This window comes from Ipomoea triloba, chromosome 3, assembly GCF_003576645.1.
Source record: "Ipomoea triloba cultivar NCNSP0323 chromosome 3, ASM357664v1".
Lineage (NCBI taxonomy): Eukaryota > Viridiplantae > Streptophyta > Magnoliopsida > Solanales > Convolvulaceae > Ipomoea > Ipomoea triloba.
In genome coordinates, this window is record NC_044918.1 from 15636677 (window position 1) to 15663618 (window position 26942).

Genomic DNA, 26942 nt, shown 5'->3' on the forward strand with positions numbered 1-26942 from the left:
TGGTGTTAAAAAGAGAGTAATTTTTGTTAAGAAAATGCAATTGCAATCGCATAATAAATTGATACAATTAATTATACAAATAGTTATTGAACGGTTTGGTGGACACACACTTTTGGAGTTCATATAATAAATTCACTATATTATTGTTTTTGGGGTCATATATCATTGTATCACGAATCCTTATCCGCGAGATTGATCGGATTGGATCAATATGCAAAGAAAACATAATACATTTGAGGACAAATGTAATACTCTTATATTTTGATCGGATTGGATCAATATGCAAAGAAAACATAATACATTTGAGGACAAATGTAATACTATTATATTTTGATGTAAAAGTATTATTTTTTTTAATCAAAAGTATTATTTTTTTTCTTTATAAATAATGTTGCACTTATAAAGGAAAATGTAATACTTTTGATGAAAAATGTAATAATTTTAAATGAAAATGTAAAAGTACTCAAACAAAAAAAAAAGTAAAAGTATTACATTCTTTTTCAAAAGTATTACATTTTTCCATATAAGTAATAAATATTTTATTCTTGATTTAGTATTACATTTGCTAGTATAAGCATTATATTTCATATTGATCCAACATGTCTCACGGACAAGGATCCTTAAGACAGTCTTACACAGGTTTTTGCCTTATTTTGGGTTTTTTCCCAAGGTATCCCTCCAGTCGACAGCCAGAAGACTAACCTCCGTCCCAACGGTTCTTGCCTTATTATTGTTGTTGTTATTATTATTTTCATAAATCTAAAAACTAATACGTGCGAAGGAAGCTTATACCATTAATTTATGTCCATTTTTTTATTACGTTTTTTTATACATTATGGAAACATACCCTTAGTGTTAGAACTTGCATTATCTTTTCCACTATTATTAACATGCACATGCATCCACCATATATTTTATTATTTTATCTGGTAATAATAATATATACACATTATATATTGGGTTTAACTTTTATATGTTAGTTAATTTTAAAATATGAATGTCAAATTTAGAAGGTATAAGGGTCAAATGGCCTCATCTACTATCAATGGCTATTCAATTCACACTTTGGACTAAAATAAGATATAATTGAAAATATTTATTTCTAAAATTTTATTTACCCTCAACATTTTTCCCAAATTTTCCCTATGTAACCTTTCACGATGTTGAAATGGAATTTAAACAAAAATAATTGTGCTGAACAAGGTGGGCTTGCGCATGTAAATGAGAGAAAAATGGGAGAGAAGATTTTAGGTCTTAACAGAAGAACTTGTTTTTTGTCTCCAAAGTGAGACTCACCCAAAAATAAGAGAAATTCGCCCTCCTTCGCGTACACGTCAACTGTGGAGACAGCAACGCCCAATCGAGCATATTAACATAACTCTTCCAAAATTTTTTTCCTCATTTCTCTCTTACGTGACATCTTAAAATTTATACAAAAATTTAACTATTGAGAATGCTAATAAAATAAAATAATTTTAAAAAAAAAAAAAAAACAAAAACAAAAACTCAGGGTGATTTGAGACAAGGAAAAAGCTGTAGTGATGGACACATGACATTCTTTAAAATTTCAGATATTATTGATAACATAAACCAACACAGCGTAGCTACATTTTTTGTTTGAAAAAGCGTAGCTACATATTCTTAGATATTTATGTGTAGGCAGCTACAGTATTTTACCTGGAAGCATTTGTCACCAACCTAATTCAAAATTGCAGCTAAATTTTTTCTGAAAATGGCACCTGCTGGAAAGCCGTTTATGGAGTGAAAACTCAAAGCTGTAAATTTTATGCATAAATATTTACGGTTTTTTTGGTTGCAGGATCAAATGCTATGGTGAATTGTGAAGAATCTGAGGGCCTTTCTCAATCTAGAGGTAAGATTTTTTCTTCGAAGAATTCTGTTGTCTCATTTGAATACGGTTGTGTGTATATCAGTATATAATCTATTACATATGCTGCTTTGATTGCTTGTGCTATCTAATAAAACTGGAAACCCTGATAAATCTTAAATTTTCATTAAACCTATAAAATTATTCTACCACTGAGACAATGAGGAAGTAGTAAGGAAGGGTCACATATCCTTCCCTTTTCAGGTTTATGAGTGATGATTCCAGAAAGAAATGGTAGTGATTTCATGAACGCCTATATTTTATCATCTCGCCCACAAAAGTCGAAATTCCCTTGCCTGGCCCCACACCTCGCCCGACAGGATAGTACACGAGACTCGCTGTCCATTAGGTGGGAAGATCAATGTCCGACTTGGCAAGGAGCCCACCACATTGGGTGTAAGTCTCACACTACAGTTGCCCATGCTCGATCATGTGTCCTTCCCCACAATCTATTACTTAGGAACCAACTGAGCTACCTGTGTGAGCACCTATGTTTTATCATCTATGTTTAGGGTACAGAGACAAAACCATTAAATTTTCGAACTGGGCAATGAAATATAGCTCAAGACATGAAAGGCTTGATATTGTTTTCTTTGAGTAATATTGAATGGTTCAAATGGTTGGATTACCAGTTTCTCATCTGTTTGTTAGTATTCTGCAGTGATAAGTTGTTTGATCAAGTCTATTACCCAGCAATGTAGTAGTCATATTCTCTCATCTTTTAGCAAAAGAAAACAATGAACAAAAATTTGTCTAATTGATTGTATGTTTTGCCCACAAAAAATATAAGCTTTGTTCCTACTATCAAATTTAATAAAATACAAGGAAAAGTTGCCATACTGTGATAATGAAGGGTTGCCTTTTCTGATATGCAGACTGCCAAGGGAAAATATTTGTACAATGTTAATAATATCATATTCACAGAGTACATAAACTTCAAGCATGCTTCCTTGCACATTCATCAACACAGCTTCTTCTTCTTCTTCGTCTTTTATTTTTTATTTTTTAAATAATTTTAATGCCCTTTTATTCGTTACTGCAAAGTAAGAATGATTCTTATTTTGGCATCATTGTTTTTCTTTTTCAATCTGTTCTAATTTTACAGTTTGTCCATAAGTGCAGAGATCGGCTGTTGGATACACTCGCCAAGGCATTTAGCGTTTACTCTGACCCGTATTCTCTGCATCATAACAGGTATGAACGTACTACCTATTATGTGGTCCAGTACTAGATCATCTTCTGCAGTGCAGACAAATTCGTCACCCACATCCCAAGGTAAGCAGAATCGACCCCCATTGTTTTCTTCCTCAGTAACAAACCTGTAGAGATGAATGACTGAAACTTGTGCACTAGTGGTCCTGGAGGCAGGCTTGCTGTTTCTGCACACAAACATCTATACATGCCTGGAATTTCATAGCATATTGGTATTCTTTGTTGTCCAAATAATGAATTTCATAGTATATTAATATTCTTTGTTGTCCACTATATATATGGTTTTGTTTTGTTATTTCCTTGCATGGTTGTACAAGGTCAAGGTGTAATGCCATATATGAGTAGGTTTTTTTTTTTTGGAGTGATAACCATTATCCAAACATCTATACTTTCATCGATGAATAGTTGTTTTCCAATAAAAAGAGAAATGTTAAAAGCCTGGAGACTACCTTATGCTTCATCAGAATCTTAGACTTTTCAAGTTTTGGAACAATAGCAAATCATACCTATGCTGAAGTGGCCACACTAATGATGAAATCACTGGCCAAACCATCATAAGATTAAGGCGAAACTACAACTTTTAGTCCTGAGTTATAGTGTAATTACAAATTTAGCTCCTGTATCATATACATTATCACTTTTAATCCTTAAGTTGTCAACAAAATGAAGACTCATGAAAAAGAAATGCCATACCAATAGCCAATCCATATAAGAAAAATTGTACTTTTAGTTCCTGAACCATAGAATAATAGTAAATTTAGTCTCTATGTTATAGTCATCACCACTTTTAATCTCATTGTTTGTGAAGCCTCTTACCGATAGGGACCAAAAGTGCAAGGTTCAACAAAAAGAAACACCATACCAATAGCCATTTTATTAAGTATGCCATATAATAAGAACATTGGTCCATATATCATCCTGCATAACTATTTTATCTGACAAAGAGCTTACAGTCTTGTCTAGAGTTCATTAAACATGAAAATAATGCATCTTCAGCTCTACAGTTTGGGATTGATTCATGCATTAACCTTTGAAGCCCACCCTGCAATGACGCACTCTTCATTTGGAGGCTTCATCTTCTGGAAAGACTCCCGAGCAAAGAGCAACTGCAGGATAATGATCGGTGAGAATCAAACCCCAACTTCCATTTTCTTCTAAGTTTCGGTGTATTATATATATCAAACAGAATTCACGATCTGCAAATAATGTATGTATAGATAGATGGAAAAAGTATATACAGATTTAAAGAACACCGAAAAATAAATCAGCAGTATGTATGCCAAGTATTCTTTTGCGAATCATATAGTAGACTCGCTAAAGCTCAAATCTAAAAGTCAATCAATATGAAAAAATATAAGCTTTGTTCCTAATATCAAAATTAATACGGAGTAAAATACAAGGAAAAGTTGTCATACTGTGATAATGAAGGGTTGTCATTTCTGATATGCAGACTGCCAAGGGAAAATATTTGTACAATGCTAATAATATCATATTCACAAAGTACATAAACTTCAATCATGCTTCCTTGCACATTCATCAGCACAGCTTCTTCTTCTTCTTCTTCTTCTTCTTCGTCTTTTATTTAAAAAAAAATAAAAATTTAATGCCCTTTTATTCGTTACTGCAAAGTAAGAATGATTCTTATTTTGGCATCATTGTTTTTCTTTTTAAACCTGTTCTAGTTTTACAGTTTGTCCATAAGTGGCGTGATTGGCTGTTGTCTCTAGATTACAATGACATATTTGGCACGTTGACAGTGAACATTTGTAAATGGTCCCAAAGGTTCATTATATATCGTGATCTGTTTTGGACCATGTGATTACTGATTTGCAGTGTTGCAAAAATCCCGCCTAGGCGCTAGGCGCTGGCCGGCCACCTAGAGTATCACCATAATTGGTGGTCTAGGCGGTTGGCCGCCTAGGCTTTGACTGCCTAGGCCTCCTAGGTCGCCTAGTCGGCCGATTAGCTATTGTTTCCTTCTTTTTTAAATGGGTTATTTCACTCAAACCGACATGGTTTTGAGCAAAGTAACCCTAAATTGTTCAAACTCTAAATGTTTTTTAGGTTAATATTTTAGTATTAACTATTAAAGTATTAAATAGTTTGTAATTATCAAGTCTTAAAAAATTAAAAATTTTAAACAATTAAAAAAAAAAAAAACACACACACAGGCGGCTAGGCGCTCCCCGAGCGCCTAGTGATTTTTTCAACCATGTTGATTTGTTAACAATTCAGCTATCGATGTCTCAAGAAAGAGGGGAAAAGGACTGAAGAAATAGAAGAGGTAAGATGCTAGAACTTTTGGAGGGAGTGAGAATAAAATCTAACTTGTAAAGCAACACTGATGAATTTGATGTTACTTTGAGGGATGCATTGCACTGTTGAGGGTAATCCAGCTAATAAAACATTACATAATCTTGTATCTTTGTGGATTATTATTTATTTATTTTATTTTCAAAGATTGGGTTCAATGTCCAAAAGATGCTATTGCAGTGCTCAGTTCCCATTTGAACTCAAGGAAGGGAGGCCTTCACCACAGACAGGAGGATTGTATGCTTGCTGTCGATCAAGACAAATGATCAGAAATTCCAAATAATTTGTCAAGAACTTCCAAATTATGAATATTTACAATCTCCTGTAATCTCTCTCTGCCATTTATTATCTATCTCTCACATGGGACTCTTAGCCTCACATCACCAATCCTTATCATTTTTACCCTAATATAGTAATGTTCATTGCACTTTACGTGATTTTTTTTTCTTGTGCTTGTGTTTGTACTTCAGTATTATCACGGGGAATTCATCTACTTCATACATATACACATGGTAACTGACACATGAATCATTTCCAGATGACTGTTAATCAATATTCCTACTTCCCTATGTAACTGAAACATGAATCATTTCCAAATGACTGTTAATCAATATTCCTACTTCCCTATGGACATTATGTTACTGTGACTGTTTTGGTGTTTGCAACTTTATATTCATATATTTTGCAGAAGCACTCAAGAACAGACATTGTGTTACTGTGACTGTTTTGGTGTTTGCAACTTTATATTCATATATTTTGCAGAAGCACTCGAGAACAGAAGATGAAACGCCAGAGGCTGAGACAACCGCAATGATCCAGAAAATGGTAAGAGAGAGGACAAGCGATTCATAGGCCATCTGAAAGTGATCCGTGCTTGTGCTTCATCTTCATATGGCCTGCAGTTTGGTAATACACTTGCCAAGGCATTTAGCCTTACTCTGACCCGTATTCTCTGCATCATAACAGGTATGAGCGTACTACCTATTATGTGGTCCAGTACTAGATCATCTTCTGCGGTGCAGACAAATTCATCACCAAGCAATGTTTGCCACATCCCAAGGTAAGCAGAATCAATCCCCATTGTTTTCTTCCTCAGTAACAAACCTGTAGAGATGAATGACTGAAACTTGTGCACTAGTGGTCCTAGTGGAGGTCTTTTTCTGCACAAAAACATCTATACATGCCTGGAATTTCATAGCATATTGGTATTCTTTTTTGTCCAAATAATGAATTTTCATAGGGTATTAATATTCTTTAGAGGTCCGATGAGAGATATTATCGAGGATATCCACCATTGGAAGGAAAAGGACTGGAAAGTTAACTTCAGAGGCAGAACATGGTGGCTGACCATCTTGCTAATTTCGGAGCTTATCAAGGCCCGGAGTGGTTTGAACATGAGCACCCTCCCCCAGGGACGGAGGAGCTGATCGGCAGAGACATGTTGGTTTTGTTTTGTTATTTCCTTGCATGGTTGTACAAGGTGTAATGCCATATATGAGTAGGTTTTTTTTTGGGAGTGATAGAGGGAAACCCTCAACCATTTTCCAAACATTTATAAAATTTCATAGCATATTGACATATTGGTATTCTTTGTTGCCAAAATAATGAATTTTCATAGTATATTAATATTCTTTGTTGTCCAATATATATGGTTTTGTTTTGTTATTTCCTTGCATGGTTGTACAAGGTGTAATGTCATATATCAATAGTTTTTTCCGTCTACCATTATCCCTGTGCACTAGGTAAACCCTAGAATGTCATATATCAATAGTTTTTTCCCTCTACCATTATCCCTGTGCACTAGGTAAACCCTAGATTGCTCATAATTGACGGCTCAAATCGAAAAGATCAATAGATCATTTTTATTAAGAGTCAAACTTATAATATTGTGGTTATGAAGTCAACAGCCAAGGCTGAAATTGCTCCTCGTACATGAATAGTTGTTTTCCAGTAAAAAGAGAAATGTTAAAAGCCTGTAGACTACCTTATGCACTTTTCAAGATTTGGAACAATAGCAGATCATACCTATGCTCAAGTGGCCACACTAATGATGAAATCACTGGCCAAACCATGGGTGAAATTACCCTTTTTAGTCCCTGAGTTATAGTGTAATTACAAATTTAGTTCCTGTATCATATACATGATCACTTTTAATCCTTAAGTTGTCAACAGAACGACTCATGATAAAGAAATGACATACCAATAGGCCAATCCATATAAGAAAAATTGCACTTTTAGTTCTTGAACCAAACCATAGAATAATACTCCGTAGTAAATTACTAAATTTAGTCAGTCTCTATGTTATAGTCGTCACCACTTTTAATCTCATTGTTTGTGAAGCCTCATACAGATAGGGACCAAAAATGCAAGGTTCAACAAAAATAAACACCATACCAATAGCCATTTTATTAAGTATGCCATATAATAAGACCATTGGTCCATATATCATCCTGCATAACTATTTTATCTAACAAGGAGCTTACAGTCTTGTCTAGAGTTCATTAAACATGAAAATAATGCATCTTCAGCTCTACAATTTGGGATTGATTCATGCATTAACCTTTGAAGCCCACCCTGCAATGACATACTCTTCTTTTGGAGGCTTCGTCTTCTGGAAAGACTCCCGAGCAAAGAGCAACTGCAGGATAATAATCGGTGAGAATCAAACCCTAACTTCCATTTTCTTCTAAGTTTCGGTGTATTATATATATCAAACAGAATTCACGATCTGCAAATAATGTATATATAGATAGATGGAAAAAGTATATACAGATTTAAAGAACACAGAAAAATAAATCAGCAGTATGTATGCCAAGTATTCTTTTGTGAATCATATAGTACACTCGCTAAAGCTCAAATCTAAAAGCCAATCAATATGAAATCACTAAACTGTCGTTAAAAGTCATGAAAACAAAAATAGAATTATGAAATACTACTTTGAATGCAATTATTTTGTAAAATTTTGATGCAGAATAATAAGACCTGATCAAATTAGCAGCCGATATGAACAGAAAGTTCCAACTATTCCTACAGTGCATTTGGCTTCATACCACTAAAACGTTCGAAAATTGTTACCTAACAAAGCTACATCTGCATTCCCAAACTTCTATATGCTCACAATTGAACAAGTCATTGAACTCTTTTATGTCCAAAAGTAAATTAAGAAACAGTGTGAAGCATGAACAGTCGACAGACATAGGCTGGCATTGAGATGAGATAGTCACATACCTTCAAGTAATTATGCACGTGAGTCAAGTTCTCCGGGACACTCCATTTCTTGTAATGACCAAGTACCACCACAAGGTGATACAGCTTCGGTGCCAAACTCAGATCAACAGAACAGATATTCTCCCCATTGACAAATGGTCCCTAAACATGAATTGAAATGAAATTTGCATCCATTAGACATTTGAGGTAGGCATGTAGTGTTTAATTCTAGTAATATTGCAATCACTGCATACGAAAAATCCATACATGAGCCTTGAGATGTTCATCCAATGCCTTGAGTTCCTCAACCAGAGCTTGCTCGGTACCATCACTGGGGTCCTTGCTTGTCAGAAACTTAACGAAAGAGGGAAATATCTTAGAGCCACTGCCAATTCATAGAACCGTATTATTAAAATCTGTAGATGCCAAAATCAAATAAAAGGTAGAACAGAGAAAACCAGTACGCAACTCACTATTACGAATATTACTTAATACGGAGTAGCTATTATGAAGTGAAAAATGAAGGCAGGAACTATGAAGCCACCATCTAGCCTTGAACATTTGATACTCACTCCATTAAGTTCTCCAACGAGTTATTACCCAAAAGTTTATCAACCATTCAACCTTAACTTGTTCACCATTATTCCATTATCCAGGAAGAGTTAAATTTGAACACTCAGAATGTGTTATTAGTTCTATTTTAGTCATTGGAACAAAGAGAACAGCCCGGTTGCAGGGAATTGCAATAGTTATACCATGGACCCGTAACAATTTACATATTGAATGTTCACAATTCAAATTGTGAACATTCAGTATATAAATTGTGAACACTCAGTATATAAATTGTGAACACGTAGTATGTAAATTGTGTATTTTGGACCCGGGTCCACAGTATAATTTGCCTAGAGAAGGTTAAAATGAAACTAATAACACATTCTGAGTTTATGCACCTTACAGGAAATGCATATAGCAATATAAACAATTTGTGTATGCATCAAATGGAAAGAGAAAGTAATGAGGACAATTACACAGAGGCAACTTCAGGGGGAGCTGAGAGAGAAGGGTTTGGGTATTTCTCTTCAATGATCCCAACAATCACATCAGAATCAGAAATCCATTTGTCCTCGAATTTGATCACCGGAACCTTCCCCTCAGGATTTGCCTTCAGGAACCTGAAATCCAATAGCTCAACATCAAATCAAAGTGTAAAAAGTAACTCTACGCAACAGAAGGGGCCAATTGCGAGGAAGGTTACCATTCAGGCTTGTCGCTAGTGTTGATAAGATGAATCTTGTAAGGGATATTCTTTTCCTCCAGGGTCAGTGTTACCCGCTGGCTAAATGGGCCTAAATGAACAAAAAGCATCAGAGTTATAGATAAATTAGATAAATCTGGAAAACGAAGAGAAACGGGTGGGGAAGGAGAGATTACAGTCTCCAAGATCATCAGGGGCGCCAGTAGCAGCCTTGACACAGAGCTCCACCGCCATGATTGAGAAAATGTGGGTAGCGTAGTGAAAGTGAAGAAGACGACGATGATTCTATTCCAGAGATCTCTCTATAGCTCACAAAACGGCGTGGCGTTTTTTAATGCCACGCGAAAGGCATTTATTTATGAGTTAGAAGTACCAAATTTTACTCCATCAATTATTCTTCTTGGTGTAGTATAAATACTAAATATAGATAAATATTTTCATTTTTTGTGTTTTTTTTTATTAGTACTGTTGACTCCGTTACAATGTATCTGTTTATAGCTACTTTCTCAAAGTACGAAAGTACAAAGAGTGCTCTCATCATTCATGTGGGAGTGTAAACCGAGACACTGAGTGCCACTAGACCACAAGGTTTTTGACATTTTTTGTGTTAAAAATTGTTTACATTCAAGATTTATGAAAAAGAATAAAATTTAGGAATATAAATAGTACTACGTATTTTTCTTTATTTTTATTGTTGGTCTATTTTATTTTTTTTAGTACACCTTGATTTTTACACTATATAAAATATATAGTGTATAACACAATAACTTTATTTAGTCCCATTGGGAAAAAAAATGAAGAAGGTGATTCGGAAGGAAAAAATAAGTTCAAAAAAAAAAGTATTAGGAAAAAAAATTAATTTTTACCCTTAATAATTCACTTGCCAGAAAATTTTTCACATAACTACAATTTATGTTGGATGGATCAAATTTGACAATGATTTAAAAATTATTGGACCAAATCTAAAAATTTTAGTACATGATCAAATGTGGCAATAATTTAAAAGCCATGAGACCAAATATGAACATTTTAATAGTCGAAAACCAAAATATTGCAAAAGAAAAGAGTTAAGAGAAATAAAGCTTCTATATTGAAATGAGTGGTAGAATCTTGAAATTCAAGCTTCAAATCTAAGATTACAAGTTTCAAAAGTGTTAAAGAACATAAATCTAAGCTTAATCTAATTTAAAAAATATGAAATGAAGTGAAAGAGACTATATAGGGTTCAACCATGGGTCAAAATCGAGTTCAAAATGAGCTTAAATATAAACAGAGCAGTAGCCCCACGACCGTGGGGGTGACTGTATCTTTTTGGCTGATTTACAGTGCATTTCACCATTTCTAGCAGTCACCTCCACGCCCACCTCTACGGCCTGTGGGGGTGGCCATGTACCTCATCTCTAGAAATTGCATTTATCGCTATAAGCAAAATTGTATGCAACTATTTTGACTTCTAGGCTATTTGTCACCACCAAAAACATTTCATTGGCCTTTGTGGTCTTCACCAAAGTTGTAGCCCTTCAAGTTGATTTTTTCAATGACTCAAGAATTACATCATTTGGACATTCCTATGTTGAGATATGGCCCAATAATCGAATAGTGGTCAAAATGAGTGAAAATTGTAATGCATTGATCTTTTGCTCTTCTTTTGTTTTGGTTTGTCTAAATGACTAGGATCACTGAAAATACCAATCTTAGACTTCCTTAGGAGGATTACACGAATCTGCATAACTTCATATTTGGCTTCCATTTGACTCCAACGCTCATCAGAATGCATAAAAATGTTCATCTCTGCTTCCAATGCTTTCCAACTCATACTCATTACAAAATAACATAAATAAACACTAATTCTCATGAAACTTGAAATGATCTATAAACAAAATGACTTAGCGAAAGAGACAAAATATAGACAAATAAACACTTATGATACGGAGCCTTCACCGCACACAACAAATAATAACTTGCCACCTCGTCGGTTAAACCGCAATCGCAGACACAAACAAGATGATTCATTTGTTTATGGGTAAATGAAGGATATCAATCGTTTGGCAATTCCCTAGAGCAAAGGTCTTAATTATCTACAGCTATGCATGCATGGAAGATGTGAATGGTCTTTGGCAGATTATCTTGAGCAAGCAAGCGTCTAACTATTTGCATTAATTAGTTGCAATTATTACTTTAAAATATGCACTTTAATTTTTGTCCCTCTTCTTTTCCCGTAGCTACATCAGTACCTTTAAATACAATGTACAAGGCAAAAGCAAAGGAATGAGAATTATCATTGGCTTCTTTTCCTTTCATTATCTTGTTTAAATCTTGGAGTTACGTACACTCGAAGTACGAAAGTGAAGTCTGTTCTTGCTCAAAGTAGGACATTTAGATACCAAGGCGTATCAACTTATCAATACTTAATGGATATCCATACTTAATATATAATTTTATATTTTATTTTGTAAACTATTATGTGTATATCATCGCCCAAAAAGTAAAATAAATCACAAAGTAAATTTCACTCGGGGCTCACGTTCGAATAACAATGGTAATTTTACCATAAATCAAAGTATTAATTCTTTGTAAAAATGATCAGTGATGCCATAAGATGACAATACATCATTTTATTTTATGTTTTATATTGCAAACCACTCTACGCTCGAAAAGCAAAATGGGTATAACCGCCCGATATGTGACAACGCCAAACACGGCCTTATCTGGGTTTATGCTCATTTTCGAAACTCTCATCTCTAAACCCTAATTTTTCGATTCCACTCTATTTTTCTCTCTGAAACACCCAAACTTCTGCAACCCAGAACAACTACTAGGGTTTTAACAACTCCCCATTTCCCCCCGGCTGACCCGCCATTATGTATCTCTACAGTCTCACTCTCCAGAAGCCTACCGGCATACTGTGTGCCATCAACGGGAGCTTCTCCGGCGGAAAAGTGCAAGAAATTGTAGTCGCCCGTGGCAAAGTCCTCGACCTCCTCCGCCCTGATGACAACGGTAAGCTCCAAACCCTCCTCTCCGTTGAAATCTTCGGTGCCATTCGTTCGTTAGCTCAGTTTCGACTTACTGGCGCTCAGAAAGATTACATTGTGGTGGGGTCGGATTCGGGAAGGATAGTGATATTGGAGTATAATAAGGAGAAGAATTGTTTCGATAAAGTCCATCAGGAGACTTTCGGGAAGTCTGGATGTAGGAGAATCGTTCCGGGTCAGTACCTGGCGATTGACCCGAAAGGTAGGGCTGTTATGATCGGGGCTTGTGAGAAACAGAAGCTTGTTTATGTTTTGAATAGGGATACTGCAGCTAGGTTAACGATTTCCTCACCTCTAGAAGCTCACAAGAGCCACACAATAACGTACTCGATATGTGGTGTTGATTGTGGATTTGATAACCCCATATTCGCTGCGGTTGAGTTGGATTATTCTGAGGCTGATCAGGATCCAACTGGCCAAGCTGCCAGTGAGGCTCAGAAACATTTGACATTTTATGAGTTGGACTTGGGGCTTAATCACGTCTCCAGGAAGTGGTCAGAACAGGTTGATAATGGTGCTAACCTTCTTGTGACTGTTCCTGGTGGTGGGGATGGACCGAGTGGTGTGCTTGTGTGTGCTGAAAATTTTGTTATATATAAGAACCAAGGTCATCCTGATATTCGGGCTGTGATTCCTAGGCGTGCAGATTTGCCTGCTGAGCGAGGTGTTCTGATTGTTTCAGCTGCTATGCATAAGCAGAAGTCCATGTTTTTCTTTCTTTTGCAAACGGAGTATGGAGATATTTTTAAGGTTACTTTGGATCATGACAATGACAGGGTTAAGGAGTTAAAGATCAAGTACTTTGATACAATTCCAGTCACGTCTTCATTATGTGTTTTGAAGTCAGGTTTCCTGTTTGCTGCATCAGAGTTTGGGAACCATGCTTTGTATCAGTTTCAGGCAATAGGAGATGATCCAGATGTTGAAGCTTCATCATCTACACTTATGGAAACTGATGAAGGTTTCCAGCCTGTATTTTTCCAGCCAAGGAAGCTGAAGAATCTTGTTAGGATTGATCAAGTGGAGAGCTTGATGCCAATCATGGACATGAAAGTGATAAATCTTTTTGAGGAAGAGACTCCCCAAATATTTTCACTCTGTGGGAGAGGTCCTCGATCATCTTTGCGGATACTGAGACCTGGTTTGGCTGTTAGTGAAATGGCTGTTTCACAGCTTCCTGGCGTCCCAAGTGCTGTATGGACTGTGAAAAAGAATGTCAATGATGAATTTGATGCTTATATTGTCGTCTCATTTGCAAATGCAACTCTTGTGCTTTCTATTGGTGAGACTGTTGAAGAAGTTAGTGATAGTGGATTTCTAGATACTACTCCATCACTCTCTGTCTCGTTGATTGGAGATGACTCCCTTATGCAAGTTCACCCTAGTGGCATTCGGCATATTAGAGAAGATGGGCGCATTAACGAGTGGAGAACTCCTGGGAAGAGAACTATTGTTAAGGTTGGGTCTAATAGACTCCAGGTGGTAATTGCCCTGAGTGGAGGTGAGCTTATATATTTTGAAGTTGACATGACTGGTCAGTTGATGGAGGTTGAGAAGCATGAGATGTCAGGTGATGTAGCTTGTTTGGACATTGCCCCTGTTCCTGAAGGCAGACAGAGGTCTCGCTTCCTTGCTGTTGGATCATATGACAACACCATCCGTATTCTGTCACTGGATCCGGATGACTGTATGCAGATACTGAGTTTGCAAAGTGTGTCTTCCCCTCCAGACTCTCTCCTCTTTCTAGAAGTTCAGGCTTCTGTTGGTGGGGAGGATGGTGCAGACCATCCTGCTAGTCTCTTTTTGAATGCTGGTTTACAAAATGGGGTTTTGTTCAGAACAGTAGTGGATATGGTAACAGGTCAGCTTTCAGATGCTCGTTCAAGGTTCTTAGGGCTTAGGGCTCCTAAGCTCTTTTCTATTATTGTGAGGGGAAGGCGTGCAATGCTCTGCTTGTCCAGTAGACCCTGGCTTGGTTATATTCACCAAGGACATTTCCTTTTAACACCACTATCATATGAAACACTTGAATATGCTGCATCATTTTCATCTGATCAGTGTGCTGAAGGTGTAGTTGCTGTTGCTGGTGATGCCTTGAGGGTTTTTACTATTGAAAGATTGGGGGAAACATTCAATGAAACAGCTATACCTTTGAGATATACCCCAAGGAAATTTGTGCTTCAACCTAAACGGAAGCTAGCAGTAATCATTGAGAGTGATCAAGGAGCACTTACTGCAGAAGAACGTGAAAATGCTAAAAAGGAGTGCTTTGCTGATGCTGGAATGGGGGTCAATGGCAATTCAGATAAAATGGAGAATGGAGGTGATGAAGAGGATAATGAGGATCCACTCTCTGATGAGCAGTATGGTTATCCAAAGGCAGAGTCAGACAAATGGGTCTCCTGCATCAGAATCCTTGACCCAAGGACAACTCAGACCACTTGTCTGCTTGAACTTCAGGACAATGAAGCTGCATTTAGTATATGCACTGTAAATTTCCATGATAAGGAGCACGGAGCACTTCTTGCTGTTGGTACCACAAAGGGACTGCAATTTTGGCCCAAGCGATCATTTGAAGCTGCATACATACATATTTACAAATTCAAGGAAGATGGAAGGGTACTTGAACTTTTGCACAAGACACAAGTGGAAGAGGTTCCTCTTGCATTGTGCCAGTTCCAAGGAAGACTATTGGCTGGGATTGGACCCGTCCTTAGGTTGTATGATTTGGGGAAGAAAAGACTCCTAAGGAAGTGTGAGAATAAGCTCTTCCCTAGCACAATCACATCTATTACTACCTACCGTGATCGCATTTATGTTGGTGACATTCAAGAGGTATGTATTGTCTCCAGTAGTTCCATATATAGCTTGGAAGTATTTGGACTTTCTTTCTTGTGAAATAATCTTTTTGATGTAGTATGGTTTAGTTAAGGGAGAAATTAAGCCTACTCATTTTTTCCTTCTAATTCTACTTTCTTTCTGGCACATAATTTTAAGAATCTTGCTTTCCGAATATTTTGTGCTTTTCTTTTTGTCAAATTTCCTCTAATTGTAATTTCATTCTGGCATGAATTAACTGTTCTTGCTTTCTGTGTTTATTGTTAATTTTTGCATCTCATTTGCTGTATTTGCTCTAATTCTAATTTCTTTCTGGTGCGTTTAATTAAATGTTCTTGCTTCCTGTGTTATTTGCTAACATTTTGTGCTCTTTTTGTCAGTCATTCCACTATTGCAAGTATCGCCGCGATGAGAACCAACTTTACATATTTGCTGATGACACAGTTCCAAGATGGCTTACTGCAACATGCCATGTGGACTTTGACACCATGGCAGGGGCAGACAAGTTTGGGAACATCTATTTTGTGCGTCTGCCACAGGATGTGTCAGATGAGATTGAAGAAGATCCAACTGGCGGGAAGATAAAATGGGAACAGGGAAAGCTGAATGGAGCACCCAACAAGGTTGAAGAGATTGTGCAGTTTCATGTTGGTGATGTGGTTAGCTGCCTGCAAAGGGCATCACTTATTCCGGGAGGTGGGGAGTGCGTCATCTATGGGAGTGTTATGGGGAGCGTAGGTGCAATGCTTCCATTTACCTCTAGGGATGATGTTGACTTCTTTTCTCATTTGGAGATGCATTTGAGGCAGGAGAACCCACCATTGTGTGGCAGAGACCACATGGCCTACAGATCTGCATACTTCCCTGTCAAGGTAAAATAATATTCAACCAGCTTTTGTTTGTATTTGCACAACATTCACTTAAGTATTGGATTTGTCATAGATTTTTTTTTTGTTTTTGTTTTTGTTTTTTACGAGTACTCATATTGTTAAAAGATTGGTTGCTGCTGCCCATTAGAAGGATTCTACTTTTTTAGTTCCCTCTTTTACAATTTTATGGAGCCTTTCTATCAAAGTGAAATGCCATGATGATAAGTAAAAGCTGAGTTGTCTAGTGTTTGGGTGGCGGCCTAGCTTATTTTGAAGCTTATCTACTTCAAAAAGTAGAAGCTGGACATTTATATCAATTTGGGCTGTCTACCCCTCACTTTCACCTGTGCCCATGATTTATTACAATCTATGCTCTATTTTCATTCCTTTGGAGCCATTTTTTCTTAGTTGCCATTGTTGATAGTGATACAATATTATTACGTGTTAGTATACAGCTAGCATCATCCATAGACAATAGTGTGACACTGAAGCGTTGAAATAATTTTGCAGGATGTGATTGATGGAGACTTGTGCGAACAGTTCCCGACTTTGCCTATGGACATGCAGCGCAAAATTGCAGATGAGCTAGATAGAACTCCAGGGGAGATTTTGAAAAAACTGGAAGAAATAAGGAACAAAATCATATGAGAGATAAATCTTCAACATAGGTAACCTTAACCAACATTTATCTTTTTTCACGCAGCTAGTTGAAAAGACATAGCATCATCTCCTTGTGTTTTACGGTATCATTTTTTTAGTGTCAGTTGCTTAGTCCACATAATTCTTCCCCATTTATGCGTGGTCACCATATGACGTTACAAGTCCATATGATTAATATGTCCATCAATACATGCTTTAACAACACGGAAGCATTTGGACATTTGTTTTCGCAGATCATGGTTTGCATTTCTATTAAACTACATCTAATGGTGACTATAAGATGATGGAGTATGCTGCATACGAGCCTGAGGCTGATTCACCCGTTTTATCGAAGAATGCAGTTGCAGGAGGAAAGTGAGCACAGAAGAAGAATACCAAGAACAGTACTGCACTCTTCCGAGTAGAAATTATCGCATTATCGCCTTTAACATCATGGCTCCCCTCATTTCTTTCTGTTGTAATTATTTTGTATCAGATCTACTAGGAATCACCTTTGTGTAATTGGCTCTTTTCGAAATTTTCATGCATAATTATTCAGCCCTGGAAAATTTGTAATACTGATGATCCATTTTCAGCTTCTGCATACTTGAGTAGGCTGCTATACAATTTTCATTTTCAATGTTTGAACGATGCTCGCTTTTCTACATGTGCTACAAATTACCAAACATGCACTGATGAATACTTTTTGTTCTAGAAATTTGTTTGATGGTAATAAGTCTAGTTCGAATAAAGGTATTGCTATCTGAAGGTGTACTTTGAATCAAACTCGGCAAATGATAACAGTGAATCAGTTTAAATTGTTCATAATTGATTGATCAAGATGAATTCATGTCCACAGAATAATTTGCAGTCAAGATCACAAGGTGGACATGAATTTATCTTACCATGTGGATTTAGGTTCAAATTACACAATTTATATATTGTGAACATTTAATATGTAAAATATGAACATTCAGGGAATACTTTCACCAGGTGGCAGGTTGATATGGGTGCATGGTATAATTATTGTCATTGTAATTCAACTTGATCAACATAAACTTATTTTGATAATACCTTAGTGGATAATTTGCGGGCGTTAATTCAGTTTAAATACTTTCTCCAGTTCTTCATTGGTAGCAACTTGAAAAATTTCGCGAAACAAGAGTCTCTCTCGGAGGCTCCATATGAATCATGCCGTGTCTCTAACACCACGACATCAATATCTCTTCAAAACGATCCTTAACTACACACACCTGAAGAATCTTCGCAAAGGGAAATCTCTCCATGCCCATCTCATCAAGTCCGGCTCCTCTTCCTGCATTTATCTCTCCAACAGCGTTGTTAACTTCTACGCCAAGTGCAGCCTGCTGCGAGAGGCGCATCTCGCCTTCGACGATATCGACGACAAAGATACTGTCTCATGGAACTGCCTCATCAACGGGTACTCTCAATTGGGTCGCCGGGACTCGTCGTTGGCTGTTCTCAGCCTCCTGAAGCAAATGAGGCAGCAGGATACTGTTCCCAATTCCCATACTTTTGCGGGTGTTTTCTCTGCTGCGTCGCATTTAGGGGACACAGTTGTTGGGAAACAAGCACATTGCTTGGCGGTCAAGTTGAGAGGTTTTGATGATGTGTTTGTGGGTAGCTCTTTGATTAATATGTACTGTAAGGCTGGCGATATTGGCGACGCTCATATGGTGTTTGAAGAAATGCCTGAGAGAAATTCGGTGTCTTGGGCTACGATGATATCTGGGTACGCTTCACACAGGCTTGCTAAGGAAGCTTTGGGTGTTTTTAGGATGATGCTGGTGGAAGGTGAGGATGGCGTGAATGAGTTTGCGTTGACTAGTGTTCTTAGTGGTTTCACATTGCCGGAATTTATTAGTGTTGGGAAGCAAATTCATTGTTTTTCGATGAAAAATGGATTGTTCTCCATTGTTCCTGTTGCCAATGCTTTGGTGACTATGTATGCAAAGTGTGGTAGCTTGGATGATGCATATCAGGCATTTGAGTCCTCCAACATTAAGGAACCTATTACATGGTCTGCTATGGTCACTGGTTATGCACAGAATGGGAATGGTGAGAGAGCTTTGAAGTTGTTTTCAGAAATGCATGTTTGTGGGGTGATGCCTAGTGAGTACACTCTTGTTGGGGTGCTTAATGCATGCAGTGATGTTGTGGCAGTTAGTGAAGGGAGACAGGTTCATGGATACCTGGTGAAATTAGGGTTTGAGTCTCAGATGTATATTATGACGGCGTTAGTTGATATGTATGCCAAGTGTGGTAAGATTGATGATGCTAGGAGTGGATTTGATTGTCTAGGAGAATCGGATATTGTCTTGTGGACTTCGATGATTGCAGGCTATGTTCAAAATGGGGATAGTGAGAGTGCTATGAATATGTATTGTAGAATGAGAGGGAAGGGTATCATGCCAAATGAGTTGACAATGGCCAGTGTGTTAAGAGCTTGCTCAAGCCTTGCTACTTTAGAGCAGGGAAAACAGATTCATGCTCATACACTTAAATATGGATTTAGTCTCACTGTTCCCGTTGGAAGTGCTCTTGCGACCATGTATGCAAAGTGTGGAAGCCTCAATGATGGGGATTTAGTCTTCAGGAGGATGCCTAACAAAGATGTCGCCTCATGGAACTCCATGATTTCTGGTCTTTCTCAAAATGGACATGGGACAGAAGCACTCCAAGTTTTTGAGGAGATGCGGATGGTTGGTGGAAAGCCAGATTATGTTACTTTTGTGAACATTCTGTCTGCTTGTAGCCATATGGGACTGGTAGAGAAGGGCTGGGATTATTTTAAGATGATGTCTGGTGAGTTTGGCATAGAACCTGGGGTAGAGCACTATGCTTGTATGGTTGACATACTTGGTCGTGCTGGAAAATTATATGAAGCTAAAGAATTTATTTTGTCTGCAACAATTGACCATGGCCTATGCTTGTGGCGTATATTATTAAGTGCTTGCAGGAACTATCGAAACTATGAGTTGGGAGCCTATGCCGGAGAGAAATTAATGGAGTTGGGCTCATTGGAATCATCCGCTTATGTGTTGCTGTCCAGTATTTATTCAGCTCTTGGTAGAGTGCAGGATGTCGAACGGGTCAGACATTTGATGAGTCTCCGTTGCGTAACCAAGGAGCCGGGATGCAGTTGGATTGAACTGAAGACTCGGTTTCATGTTTTTGTTGTTTCAGATCAGTTGCATCCACAAATTAAAGAAATACGCGAGGAGGTTCGGAAGCTAAGCAAGTTGATGAAAGACGAAGATTATGAACTGGATTCTGATCTTGTTTTGGAGGGCCTTTAAAGTTGATAACATCAATAATATATCTGGTAGCATGACATTCTTGCAGTGATTTCTTCTTAAATTTCTGTCTCACATTATATGCTCAAGAACATCCCCAAATTTGGTTTAAAAACTTTTTGGTTATATTTAACTGCCAACATACACATTACAGTTACCAAGAATGTTTAAACATTTTAGAATTCTAATTTGTTACACTGTGTTTCTTTTTACAGTAACCTACAGAGTTTTACTGTTAGCTCCAAGTAGATTGTCATTTGTGTATTTTTGTTCTCTCTCCAGCCTGGAATTACCTGTGGTAACTTTATGATCTAGCCAACTGATGATGCCTGAAAACACGATGTTGATGTTCTCGGGAAGCTCCCCATAGGTCAGAGAATGCCACATTCCTGGATATATCTTTAGGCTCTTGTCTGTGCTTGAAGCTTTTTCATACAGGAGTTTGCTCACTGATGGATCGGTAACTTTATCTGCTTCTCCATGTGCAATTAGAAATGGCAACTTGACCTGTGAAATCCCATACACAGCACTAGCTTAGAAAACACATAAATGCTGCAGAAATTTCCTTTATTCTATAGCAGTTTTCTATTTCCATTCTGAGTATTTTTGTGCTTTGTTTTTCAAGAATTTATTCTAACAAACCTCGGTGAGTCGTTGCTCCAAATCCATGCTGACAATCAATAATTGATACCCAGTTTGTAGGCGAGGCCTGCCCTGGTAGCAATATGGGTTCGATCTAATCTGCACATATATATTTAGATTATTACTCTGTATTATATATATGTAGAGGCAAGCTTTTCTGTTTTTTTTTTTTTTTTAAGTGACGAGGGAAACCCGTAGTCAGTACCCGAGGGTATGGACTAGACCACAAGGAAGTAAATCAGTGTAAATCAGTCTAGGTTGTCCATAGCTGACTGGCTCAAACCAAGAAGACCAATAGGTTGCTCCCACTAGAAGTTGAACTTCTAACCTTGTGGTTACTAAGTTAACAATCTGACCAACTTAGCTGGAGTTGCTCATAGTTTTTTGTTTTATTTTAAAAGAAAGAAAGTAATAATTTATTTTAAAATTTAAAAATAATGTAGATTTACCTCCTTTCTTTTCAGAGGGTCCCTATTGGCAACATCAGTAATATCTGGAGTTGGAATGATTTTCCAGGTGGGGATGCATTTGCTAAGCTTGGACAAAATACTGATTACAATTGGATGTGGCTTTATAGCATCTGCAATCTGCATATTGACAAATGACAACCCAGAATAACGTCAAGGTGCGTGCATACTGAGCTATAATGCACGTGGACCATTCACCATTGAATCCAACCATTTTATCAATGTGTGATTTACTATAAGCTTAGAATACAAACCTTACACATTGGTGCTACAAGGACAGCACCATCCCAAAAGTCTGGCTTTTTCCTGTGTAATAATAGAGCCACAGCTCCTCCCATTGATTCACCCAGCAAGAACCTCATCTTTTTTCTATTTCCCTTCCTCTCTAATTTTTTTTCAAAATATTCCAAGTTAGCACCCAAAAAAATCTTTGAAATCCCAAAAATTCAATAATTTTTTTTTTTCACATACCGCAAATTTTGGAATAGTGATTAGAGCAATCAGTAACAACAACGTCAAAGCTGGGGACGTAACCATGAAGCCCTTCTGACTTCCCATGGCCCTCATAGTCCATACCATACACCCCAAATCCAGCCTTTGCTAGCCTTATTGCAGCACCTAATTTCGATCACATGTAAAAATTTACAATTATTTCGTTTTATTTTTGAGAGCCCTGAAATTCCAATGATGATAGAGGATGGCTGTTTAGAGTTAAACCTTTCATGGACACACTGCACTCCATGGCATATCCATGGCAGAGGAAGATCAAAGCTTTTGGTTCATGGTTTTTAGGCAACCATCTACATGTGAAAAGCTTCATTCCTCGCGAATTCAACACGAATTCCTGCATTTAAATAAAAGAAATTAAGACACAAAAAAGATTGAGATTATTATTATTATTATTATTATTATTATTATTATTATTTTTTGAATCATGCATGCATAATTCTTGTAATACTTCAGAACAAAGAGTGGTTATTCACCTCTTCATATTTGACAGTGCTAGTTTCTGCTTCAATAGCCTGTTGAACATAAACAAAGAACACTTGAACTGACTGAAAACATAATAACAACAGAAGCAGGGAATTAATTAGGAGAAAGCATGTACCATGATGAGAATGGCAATGGTAGAAAGATGAGGAGAAGTTTTGGGGGGGGGGGGGGGGTCAGAGAAGAAGAGAGGATATAGTTTGGTGATAAAGAAATGAAGGGAAAGTCTTGATATGATGAGTTATAGAGTATGGAGCTTTCAAGATTCTAGGAAGAAGATAGGGGGTTTTATATGCATTGATTTGTGAATGATACTGTTGGTGAGATGGTAGGGACAAACCAAATTTAATTTGAAAATAAATTTAAATTGAAAAGAAAAAGAGAGAGAATAAAATAAAGGATAATAGAAGTTGGAGAAATTTTGATATGGTATATTTCATTTTATTTACTCATTTTTTAAAATATACTACACATCAAATGTAAATCATGGCAACTCAACTGAATACATGTTGCTGGTTAGACTCGATCATGATCTTTCTTTTTAAACTTTATATCTGTTAACAACTGAGCTGTAGATGCCGGCAAACATTTTTCATTTACTCTTTTAGTGAACTGATTGCGGTTTTTGTTGGGCCCAATTACAGGGAGCCCACGCGATTTCGAACTTTCCCTTTTCCCATGTTTTAGAAACAAAATGTGTTAGCCCGACAAATGGCTGTACACCGTACGCGCTCTAGTACTTCGTTTTCCCCATGTTTTTCACAAGTTTTCTGTGTCGGCGTCGCGTAGGCGCGTACATACTCGTGGGTATTAATATGGAATTCTTTATGATGCCATATTTAGTTTTAAAGCAATAAAAAATATCTGAATTATTAATTTAATTTGAATAAATTTATATATTCTCATTTTGGTAGTTGTTAGAATTATACGGAGTAATATTTTACATTCATCCTTAACTAAAGGTCAAGGATTCGATCCTTGATTTTGGGTATGGAGAAGCCTTAAATTTACAGACCAGCTGTTCCATCCAAGTGAAAACCCTGGGTTACACCCAAAAAAGAATTATTAAAATTTAGATAGGTCCAAATGTCTAAGTATTAATAAACTAATTTATTATTGATATTCCATATTCTTGCTAATTGGCCCCTAGATAGTTAGACAAAATATTACAGTCAGAAAACGTGTTAACCATAATAATATTAACACAACGTAGATTGTGGAGACGGGAGAGTGGAGCAAGAGTGTCACACACTAGTGTCATTGTACGTCTGTATAGTGAGTTTTTAAAACAATTATTTTAAATTAATATAAAGAATCAATTATATGTTTAATGATTAACATTCCCAAAGACTAACTTTATGTGTTTAAAGCCATCATTGGCATATTCATTTCTAATTTATCAATTTACCAATCTAAAGCAAATAAGCTTGTGCAAGAAACTAACAATAGGGCAATAATTGAATACTTTGAGTGTAGCAACTATAAAGCATTCTGGTCTTTACTTACCATGCAAGGCTACAATATAAAGAATGCCAATGGTTGGGGTGTGGATATATCCTTGCCTTTGCATTTCCACGCCCACACTATGGGAGAATGATATCCCTTACCCATTATCGCCTTTGTGGGAATTTCGCGAGGCCAGGAATCTCCAACTCGTAAATATAATCACTAGTATCGTAAATTTGCATTTAATATAAAATTTATAACTATAAACTTCAAAATTTTAGTGTATAAGTGTATTAGAGCTTTCGCATAATAAAAACTAACTTCAACACCGGTGCATCAAATCTTTACCATTACTACCAAAATATAATTACAAACTCCAATGAGTTAAACACTCAATTAGATACATTAGTAATATAAATAAATAAATAAATAAATAAATAAATATATATATATATATATATATATATATATATATATATATATATATATATATATATATATATATATATATATTAATATTACCGGCACAAATATAAAAAATTCTTCCGTGCCTGCACTCGTTACCAACATCATGCAAGTGTTCCTTGCAAAGTGAACCCGTATCCATTTACAAACTGAATGTTTACAATTTGAATTGTGAACATCTAATATGTAAATTGTGAACATTCAGTATATAAATTGTGAATATTCAGTATATAAATTGTGTATTTTGGATTCGGGTCCACGGAATAATTTGCCTATAGTAAGGGTTTCACTTTACCCTTTATAGGTTGAATAGATTAAGCCCAATATGACTTGTAGTCCAATAAACTAAGAAAATCAAGCCCAATCGTTCCACGGCCCGAGTCGCATTATTAATTTCGGCCTGCTATAAAAGGAAAAACTAAAACTAGGGTTTCAGAGAAAGAGGACGAGAGCATCAGGTGCAGGAACACGAAGCAGCAGCGATGGGTGCGTAACCTTCGAGCTCTGTTGACTATAGTTTCGCATTTTTGTTTCGATTCCTAAGGTTTGATTTGTGATTGTGATCTGAGTTTTTGGTTTTTTATTTTTTGTGCTGAAAAAATGCAGCGAGAATCAAGGTTCACGAGCTGAGGAACAAAAACAAGTCGGAGCTGCTTGCTCAGTTGAAGGATCTGAAGGCGGAGCTTGCCCTCCTCCGTGTCGCTAAGGTCACCGGAGGTGCTCCTAACAAGCTCTCCAAAATGTATGCTCTTCATTCTATCTCTGTATATCGTACACATGTTTTATCGGTATTCTCATTGATTTATATATATCTATACACACAATTATCTGTGGACGCTCTAAATAAGATCGATGATTGTATAGATGGAACGATGAATGTATCAACTTACTATGAATATTTCCTGCATTGTAAATTTTATTTATTAGAGTCTGTTGTGTCTGTGCCCAATAGCTTATATGATATTCTTTGACATGCAATGTTTCAAGTTATAATCTTCTTGAATACTTGGATACTTAATGGACAGCCTCTATTGGGCTAAGTTAACTGTAGGAAAATAGAAGGCTAAGGTAGTACCATAAATTCTGAGTTCAGTGTTCTGAACGTTTTTGGCTAGTTCATGTCCAGAGCATTATCTTTCATTTGTGTAAGTTAATTTCCCTGTAATCCTGTTTCTTATCAGTACTCTCCCAGGCTAGGGTGTTGTATATGTGGTAGTGTCATGATTAATGCCTTTCCGGAAAAGAGCTATGTTTGTTATGTGATGTATTTAGTTTCTCGGTGATATTCTATGCTTTGAATTTCATTTGCTTTTTTTAATTGGTTGCAGCAAGGTGGTAAGGCTGTCAATTGCACAGGTTTTGACTGTGATCTCACAGAAGCAGAAGGCTGTGCTAAGGGAAGCATACAAGAACAAGAAGTACTTGCCGCTTGACCTCCGCCCCAAGAAGACCAGAGCTATTCGCCGACGTCTAACTAAGCACCAGGTACTTTTGTTTGGCAACTGTTTGTTTGTTGATTGGTGATGAGTGTGGCTGGTTTAGGTTGGCCAGGGCATCTTTTCCAATTGAAACAAGCTGACATTTGGGTATTCGGTTTATTTTTCCTTAAGAAGGAAGGTATATTTGCAACTGAGAGTTTAAATGCTTTGATCATTTCCTTTGGTACAGGCCTCTTTGAAGACTGAGAGACAAAAGAAGGAGATGTACTTCCCATTGCGAAAGTATGCTATTAAAGTGTAGGATACAACCTACTAGGATTCCATGTCTCTTCTCAATATCAAAATTTTCAGGTAGAGATGAGTTTTGTCAGTTTGTTTTGTTGGGTTTGATGAGGAAAATGTTCACCTTTAGCTTGTTATTTTTAACTTCTATGCACTGCAATCTTCATTACATTTTATTATTGGATCATACGAAAATGCATCAACCTTTCATTATTTGAGAGCCCTTGAGCCTTATTATTCTGTAGTTTCTTCTATAATCTAACTAACTAAGTCAGAGGTATATATTGTCTTTTTAATTATGTATATATACTGCTTTCTGCCATTCTGAGAAATAGGAAGAGAGTCATAGATGAGCTAAATAGTGAAACAAAGTTAGTATGTCTTAGGTTCAATACCTCTTATTGGGATGGTTAAAATTGCAGATAATTAGCACTTGTTCCTAGGTTCAATACCTCTTATTGGGATGATTAAAATTGCAAATAATTAGCACTTGTTGAGGATTCAATTTCTCCTAGCTAAACTCTCATTGTCCAAAAAAGGTGTGCAAAACTCTTGGGTTCCTCCAAGAGCCAGGAACAAGGTGTCAAGGTTTTTATTGTATTTCACTTCAATTTTAACCAGAATCGGTGTAGACCAAA

At 36.8% G+C, this 26942-nt stretch overlaps 6 protein-coding genes across 32 annotated transcripts; 4 read left to right on the forward strand and 2 right to left on the reverse strand.

The window, feature by feature from the left end:
- Positions 1-1625: 1625 nt before the first annotated feature.
- Positions 1626-7058, forward strand: LOC116012784. Of its 27 annotated transcripts, none has more exons than XR_004097206.1 (7): positions 1626-1873; positions 3011-3312; positions 4105-4223; positions 5336-5384; positions 5594-6238; positions 6380-6473; positions 6672-7058. XR_004097206.1 is itself a non-coding variant. In XM_031252444.1 (7 exons), the coding sequence occupies exons 1-5, from the start codon at positions 1831-1833 to the stop codon at positions 5677-5679; spliced, it is 480 nt and encodes a 159-aa protein (XP_031108304.1). In that variant the 5' UTR covers positions 1626-1830; the 3' UTR covers positions 5680-6238; positions 6380-6473; positions 6672-7058. The 27 variants fall into 27 exon arrangements, 1 of the variants encoding a protein (XP_031108304.1); XM_031252444.1 differs by lacking the exon at positions 5336-5384 and having other exon boundaries at positions 3011-3163; positions 3242-3312; positions 4097-4223; XR_004097199.1 differs by adding an exon at positions 2093-2284 and having other exon boundaries at positions 3006-3312; positions 4097-6238.
- Positions 7059-7790: 732 nt separating this feature from the next.
- LOC116012783 (glutathione S-transferase DHAR2-like) lies at positions 7791-10196 on the reverse strand. The gene is made up of 6 exons (XM_031252443.1): positions 10052-10196; positions 9876-9966; positions 9649-9792; positions 8888-9005; positions 8642-8782; positions 7791-8051 (listed from the first exon to the last, which is right to left on the reverse strand). The coding sequence occupies exons 1-6, from the start codon at positions 10107-10109 to the stop codon at positions 7962-7964; spliced, it is 642 nt and encodes a 213-aa protein (XP_031108303.1). The 5' UTR covers positions 10110-10196; the 3' UTR covers positions 7791-7961.
- A 2360-nt stretch (positions 10197-12556) lies between these two features.
- On the forward strand, positions 12557-17907 carry LOC116012782 (spliceosome-associated protein 130 A). Its single transcript, XM_031252442.1, has 4 exons — positions 12557-15745; positions 16129-16620; positions 17128-17285; positions 17511-17907. The coding sequence occupies exons 1-3, from the start codon at positions 12737-12739 to the stop codon at positions 17263-17265; spliced, it is 3639 nt and encodes a 1212-aa protein (XP_031108302.1). The 5' UTR covers positions 12557-12736; the 3' UTR covers positions 17266-17285; positions 17511-17907.
- Positions 17908-18363: 456 nt separating this feature from the next.
- Positions 18364-21176, forward strand: LOC116014245 (pentatricopeptide repeat-containing protein At2g33680-like). The gene is made up of 2 exons (XM_031254263.1): positions 18364-20602; positions 20856-21176. The coding sequence occupies exon 1, from the start codon at positions 18441-18443 to the stop codon at positions 20574-20576; it is 2136 nt and encodes a 711-aa protein (XP_031110123.1). The 5' UTR covers positions 18364-18440; the 3' UTR covers positions 20577-20602; positions 20856-21176.
- On the reverse strand, positions 20668-22873 carry LOC116014246 (caffeoylshikimate esterase-like). The gene is made up of 8 exons (XM_031254264.1): positions 22791-22873; positions 22666-22704; positions 22400-22526; positions 22154-22300; positions 21937-22067; positions 21665-21802; positions 21216-21314; positions 20668-21080 (listed from the first exon to the last, which is right to left on the reverse strand). Exons 1-8 carry the CDS (start codon positions 22791-22793, stop codon positions 20793-20795), a joined length of 972 nt encoding a protein of 323 aa, XP_031110124.1. The 5' UTR covers positions 22794-22873; the 3' UTR covers positions 20668-20792.
- Positions 22874-24972: 2099 nt separating this feature from the next.
- LOC116013749 (60S ribosomal protein L35-like) lies at positions 24973-26522 on the forward strand. The gene is made up of 4 exons (XM_031253663.1): positions 24973-25069; positions 25190-25325; positions 25912-26068; positions 26252-26522. Exons 1-4 carry the CDS (start codon positions 25066-25068, stop codon positions 26321-26323), a joined length of 369 nt encoding a protein of 122 aa, XP_031109523.1. The 5' UTR covers positions 24973-25065; the 3' UTR covers positions 26324-26522.
- The last annotated feature ends 420 nt before the right edge of the window (positions 26523-26942 follow it).